The sequence below is a fragment of the Lycium barbarum genome, chromosome 2 (genome assembly GCF_019175385.1).
Source record: "Lycium barbarum isolate Lr01 chromosome 2, ASM1917538v2, whole genome shotgun sequence".
Lineage (NCBI taxonomy): Eukaryota > Viridiplantae > Streptophyta > Magnoliopsida > Solanales > Solanaceae > Lycium > Lycium barbarum.
The window spans coordinates 72545902-72551900 of record NC_083338.1 but is presented as its reverse complement, the minus strand read 5'-3'; the positions used below and the strand labels follow the sequence as shown (position 1 = coordinate 72551900).

At 43.7% G+C, this 5999-nt stretch overlaps 1 protein-coding gene across 1 annotated transcript; it reads right to left on the bottom strand.

The window, feature by feature from the left end:
• Nucleotides 1-3044: 3044 nt before the first annotated feature.
• On the bottom strand, nucleotides 3045-3470 carry LOC132628635 (uncharacterized). The gene has a single exon (XM_060344399.1). It carries the CDS (start codon nucleotides 3468-3470, stop codon nucleotides 3045-3047), a length of 426 nt encoding a protein of 141 aa, XP_060200382.1.
• Nucleotides 3471-5999: the final 2529 nt, after the last annotated feature.

Sequence of the window (5999 nt, the reverse complement as noted above, 5' to 3'; positions counted from 1 at the left end):
TCAGCACTTTTATATTATATATGGATCGGGTTGTACGTTCCACAGCACTATCAGTTATATTATGATCTATGCCTAACATATGCTGTAGAGTCAGTTTCAGTCATATAGAGTTACGCAGATATTCTCAGATGTTAGCCACAGATGCATTCAATTATTGAGATTGGTTTTCATGATTCGTTTGTACTTGATGTTCTTATGCTTTATATACTCAGTACATATTCCGTACTGACCCCCTTTCTTCGGGGGGACTGGGTTTCATGCCCGCATGTACAAACGCTCGATTCGGTGATCCCCCAGCTTAGGATTTCCAGTCAGCTGTCTTGGAGAGCTCCGTCGTTCCGTAGCCTATACTTTTGGTACAGATCTTTTGACTTTTGGGTCTATACCGATTCCCATGCTGTCTATAGTGTCAATCTGATTATGTCTAACAGGTACATGTGGGTGTCCAGCTCGGGCACTAGTCATGGCCCATGGGGTTGGGTCGTGACAGCCCCGACTATGGTGACCGACATGGGAGATATAGTGCATCGCCTTGTGAGTGGCTTACGGCCACATTAGTTCAAAGATTTTTTGATGGCCTCGTTGCAAGATGGGATGGACATTTCCCGAATACAAGCCCATGCCCAGAACTTAGAGGGACGACAGCAGCCACAAAGAGGTGATCGTGATATTGACAGAAGGAAAAGCAAGAGGGCCAGATCTATGGGGGCAGGCAGTGATTATAAAGAGGGATCAAGGCAGACACATTCCAGACACTCAGGCCAGTCGGTGACTAGTGTGCCTCTACGGTTTGCAGGTAGGAGATTTGATCGCTCCTTTCGTTCAGGACATGGTCAGAGTTCAAGGGCCCCAGATTCTCAGTTTGGGGGAGTTTATAGCCAGAGGAGACATCCAGTACCGCAATGCACCTAGTGCGGTAGATTATATTCCGAACGGTGTCACCAGGGTTCGGATGCTTGCTATGCCTACGGCCGAGTTGGGCATATGATGCGAGATTGCCCGTCGAGGAGTGGTAGAGTTGGGGTTCAGCCTGCAGGATCATTGGCTGGTTCATCTTCAGTGCGCCCTGTAGGGCGGACTCCCCAGATGTCAGCAGTTCGAGGTAGAGGCAGAGGGGGAGCATCTACTTTCGGTGCCACTCAGCCCCGTGTGTACGCTTTAGCCGGACGACAGGATCTCGAGTCCTCCGCGGATGTGGTTACAGGTACATTGTCCATATTCTCCCATGATGTATATGCCTTGATAGATCCGGGTTCTACTTTGTCTTATATTTCTTGCTGGTTGTATTGGGTGAAACCTGAGCCAATTAAACCTTTTGAGGTATCTACTCCAGTTTGTGATCCCGTGATAGCTAGACAAGTGTATAAGAATTGTGTACTTGTGATATGCAATCGCTAGACCAAAGCTGATTCAATTGAGCTGGAAATGTTAGATTTCGATGTGATTATAGGTATGGATTGGTTGGCCTCATGTTATGCTAATGTTGATTGCCGAATGAAAGTAGTTCGATTTTAATTTCCGGGAAAGCCCGTACTTGAATGGAAGGGTAATACAGCATCCCCAAAAGGTAGGTTTATTTCCTACCTTAAGGCATGAAAGATGATAGGTAAAGGCTATATTTATCATCTAGTCCGAGTTCAAGACACCGAAGCAAAGTCGCCAACTTTTCAATACGTTCTGGTGGTGAATGAATTTTCGGATGTATTTCCAGATGAACTTCCAGCTTTTCCGCCAGTAAGAGAGATTGATTTCGCCATTGATGGGTTGCCGGACACCAAGCCTATTTCTATTCCTCCGTATCGAATGGCTCTGGTAGAATTGAAGGAGCTAATGGCACATTTGAAAGGTTTGCTTGAGAAGGGGTTTATTAGACCCAGTTCATCGCCGTGGGGAGCACCAGTCTTATTCGTGAGAAATAAAGATGGTTCCCTACGAATGTGCATCGATTATAGGCAGTTGAACAAGGTGACGATAAGGAACAAATATCCTCTCCCAAGGATTGATGATTTATTTGATCAACTACAAGGTGCTAAGTGGTTTTCTAAAATAGACTTGAGGTCGGGTTATTATCAAGTGAGAGTTAGAGAAGAAGATATTCCCAAAACATCTTTCAGAACGAGATATGGCCATTATGAATTTCGGGTGATGTAGTTTGGGTTGACTAATGCTCCGGCAGTGTTCATGAATTTGATGAATAGTGTATTCAGGTCACTCTTGGATTTATTCGTGATAGTATTCGTTGATGATATTCTGGTATACTCTCACACAGAAGCAGAACATGCAGATCATTTACGTATTGTTCTTGGGATTCTTCGTGCTCGAGATTTGTATGCAAAATTTTCAAAGTGTGAGTTTTGGCTGAATTCTGTAACATTTCTGGGCCAAGTTATTTCAGATGATGGTATTCGAGTTGATACTCAGAAAATTGAAGCTGTGAAGGCTTGGCCAAGGCCTACGACGCCTACAGAAATCCATAGTTTTCTGGGATTGGTAGGGTACTATAGAAGATTCATAGAGGGATTCCTCTATTTTAGCTCCATTGACGAAGCTAACCCATAAGTCAGTTAAATTTCAATGGAATGATGATTGTGAACGCAGCTTTCAAGAGTTGAAGGATAGATTAACCTCAGCCCCAGTCTTAAGATTTATAGGAGGTTGCTTCCACCCATTTAGTGAAGTAATCTATGGCGACTAAGATAAAGTGGCGTCTGTTGGAGGTCGGAGGCTCGATAGGTGCTATGACATCTATTCCCCATGCCACGAAAGGCCAGGGGGAGCTCATTGCGTGTAATTCCGTGGGGGAACCTTGATTAGATCCCCGTGTATCTAACACTGGTTGCACTTTTTCACGAATTTACAAGAGTCATCCTTCATGGTCATCCAATAGTATCCCGTCCTCAAGATGTTTTTGGCATGGATGAATCGATTCATATGGGGATAGGATGCCCCTGCGCGCACTTCTTTTAGCAATTTTGTGTCCTCTTTGGCATTTACACACTTGAGCAATCCGAGGTCAGGGGTCTTTTTGTACAACACTTCCTTGTTCAAGAAGGAACCAATGGCCAATCTCCTGATGGTCTTCTTTTGATTTGCTGAACACTATGGGGATACTCCCCTCTTTCTAGGTAGGCCTTGATGTCGGCATACCATGGCTGGCCATCTGGATCGGCCTCAACATGGGGACAGTGAGTTTGCTCTTCTCTCACTATGATCTGTAATGGATCAATGAAGGTACTCTCAGGGTGCTGGATCATATATGCTATTGTGGCCAATGCATTTGCAAACTCCTTCTGGGCCCTTGGAGTATGCCTGAAGCCAATACTCTTGAATCTCCCGTATAATATTTGGACTAGATTCACATATGGGAGTATCTTATCTTTTTTTGTTGCCCAATTTCCTTTTACTTGATTTATGAGAAAATCAGAGTCCCCGATTACCAACAACTCTTGTACGCTCATGTCTAGCGCCATTCTGAGGCCGAGGACACATGCTTTCTATTCTTCCATGTTGTTGGTACATCTGAAATTGATTTTTGCGGCCATCGGATAGTGTTGCGCTTCTTCCGATATCAACACCGCTCCAATGCCTGATCCTTTGCAGTTGACTGCTCAATCATAGAACAGTCTCCAGCCTGAGTACGGTTCTGCCACCTCTTCTTCTATGGCCATCACATCCTCGTCTAGGAAGAAGGTTAGTAATGGTTCCAGCTCATCATCTACGGGACTTTCCGCCAGCAGATCCGCTAGGGCTTGACCCTTGATTGCCTTTTGTGCTACATACACGATATTAAATTCGCTTAGTAGAATTTGCCATTTAGCCAATTTTCCTACTGACATTAGTTGTCAGAAAATGTATCTCAGCGGATCCATTCTGGATATGAGGTGATTGGTAACCATGGATAGGTAGCGTCTTAGTTTTTGGACAATCCAACTCAAAGAACAGCAGGTCTTTTCTATGAGCATATTTCGCGCTTCGCAGGAGGTGAACTTCTTACTCAAATAGTAGATGGCACGTTCCTTTTTTCCCTCTTCATCATATTGGGCGAGCATACACCCGGAAGCTTTTTGTGATACTGACAAGTATAGTAACAGAGGACTCCCTGGCCTGGGCGACACCAAGACGAGAGGACTGGAAAGGTATCTCTTGATTCTGTCAAATGCCTCTTGACATTCCTCTGTCCAATTTGTTAAAGTGTCCTTTTTGAGAAATTTAAGGATTGGTTCTATAATCACAGTTGATTGTGCTATGAATCGTCCAATGTAGTTCAACCTTCCCAGGAAGCTCATGACTTCTTTCTTAGTTTTGGGAGGTTGTAGCTCCCGAATTGCTTCAATCTTGGCAGGGTCTAGTTCAATGCCTTTATGGCTGACTATGAATCCTAGCAATTTACCTGCAGGCACTCCAAAGGCGCACTTTACAGGTTTCAGCTTTAGATTGAATTTGCAAAGTCTGTTGAAGAACTTACGCAAATGCTGAGCTTTCCCTTGATTTTATAATGACTTCATCCACACAGACTTCAATCTCTCGATGCATCATATCATAGAACAAGGTATTCATAACTCTCATGTACGTGGAGCCGACGTTCTTAAGGCCGAACGACATCATTCGATAATGGTATACTCCCCGGGGAGTGATGAAGGCTGTCTTTTTAGCGTCTTCTTCGCTCATGAGCATTTGATGGTACCCGGCGAAACAATCCACGAATGACTGCAGCTTATGCTTGGCGTAGTTGTCTGTTAGAATGTGGATATTTAGGAGTGGAAAGTTGTCTTTTGGACTGGCCCGACTGAGATCTCGGTATTCCACACAGATTCGAATCTTTCCGTCCTTTTTGGGTACCAGCACTATGTTGGCCACCCAAGTCTGGTAGGACGTCACCTCCACTATTCCAGACTCAATTTGTTTCTCCACTTCATCCTTTATCCTGATACTCATGTCAGGCTTAAATGACTGGGTCTTTTGCTTAATCGGAGCGAAGCCTTCCTTAATAGGCAATTTTTGTGCTATAATTTCAGTGCTCAATCCTGGCATGTCTGCGTATGACCAGGCGAAGACATCCACATATTCCTTTAATAGATCTACGAGCTCTTCTTTTTTTGGAGCTTCCAGGTGAGCGCTGATTCATGTCTCCTTGACATCCTCTTCGTCACCGAGGTTAATCACCTCAGTTTCATCCATATTTGGATTTTTTCTTTTCTTCTAGTTCTTCCAATTCTTCTACCAGTCCCTCTGGCATGATTGTCGATTCATCGTACTCCTCGTATTCCTGTTGTCTGTTTTCCTCATTCGTTTCACGATACGTTATGAAATATTTAGTTGTTTTATTATGGTTACTGCTGAAAAGTCAAGGAAAAGTAAAGTTAGGTTCATTATTGTTTGTTATGCGTAGTTAATTTAGAAAAAACATTCATTATCATTATTTGATAAAGATAGCAGTTTTATGTAGATCGAGGCTTTTCATTAATTCAAGAACAATTGACTACAACTGTGGTCCTGGTTCGGAACAACGTTGGACCATTTTCATTTTTAAACATTATGCAGTAATTTAGAAAAGGTGATCATTCAGGCCTCAGCCGATGTCGCCGTTTTTAGCAAAAGGTTTTAAGGAAAATCCATCTCTCTATCGAGGAGCCAAGAAGGGGGGGTGGATGTCTAATTGTTCAGACGCTCTCCCGGCCTCAAACTGTGTATGCTGGGTGTCTCCTTACTTTCTTGAACGACTGCATAGTATCCCTCTTCTTGGAATAGCAAATAGAGAATCCCATCAGTTTTCTCTTCATTCAACATCGGCATCTTTCTAGGGAATGCTAATGCAGACCCGAAATCGGACGGGGTAAATTCCTTGTTCTGGGCTCTCTTTTGATTGCCCTTGTGAGCTTGTCTTTATTAGGGATATACCCTACACCGAAGTGGTAGTTTTCTTTTGAGATTTGCACAGGCTCTGTAATCCCTTCGAGATCTTTTCCTAGACCCTATCCTGTTTCAAAACCATTCCTCTG

Bases quoted from the DNA above. Each gene is read 5' to 3' on its own strand.
- LOC132628635 (XM_060344399.1), bottom strand. From the start codon at position 3,470: ATGGCGCTAGACATGAGCGTACAAGAGTTGTTGGTAATCGGGGACTCT.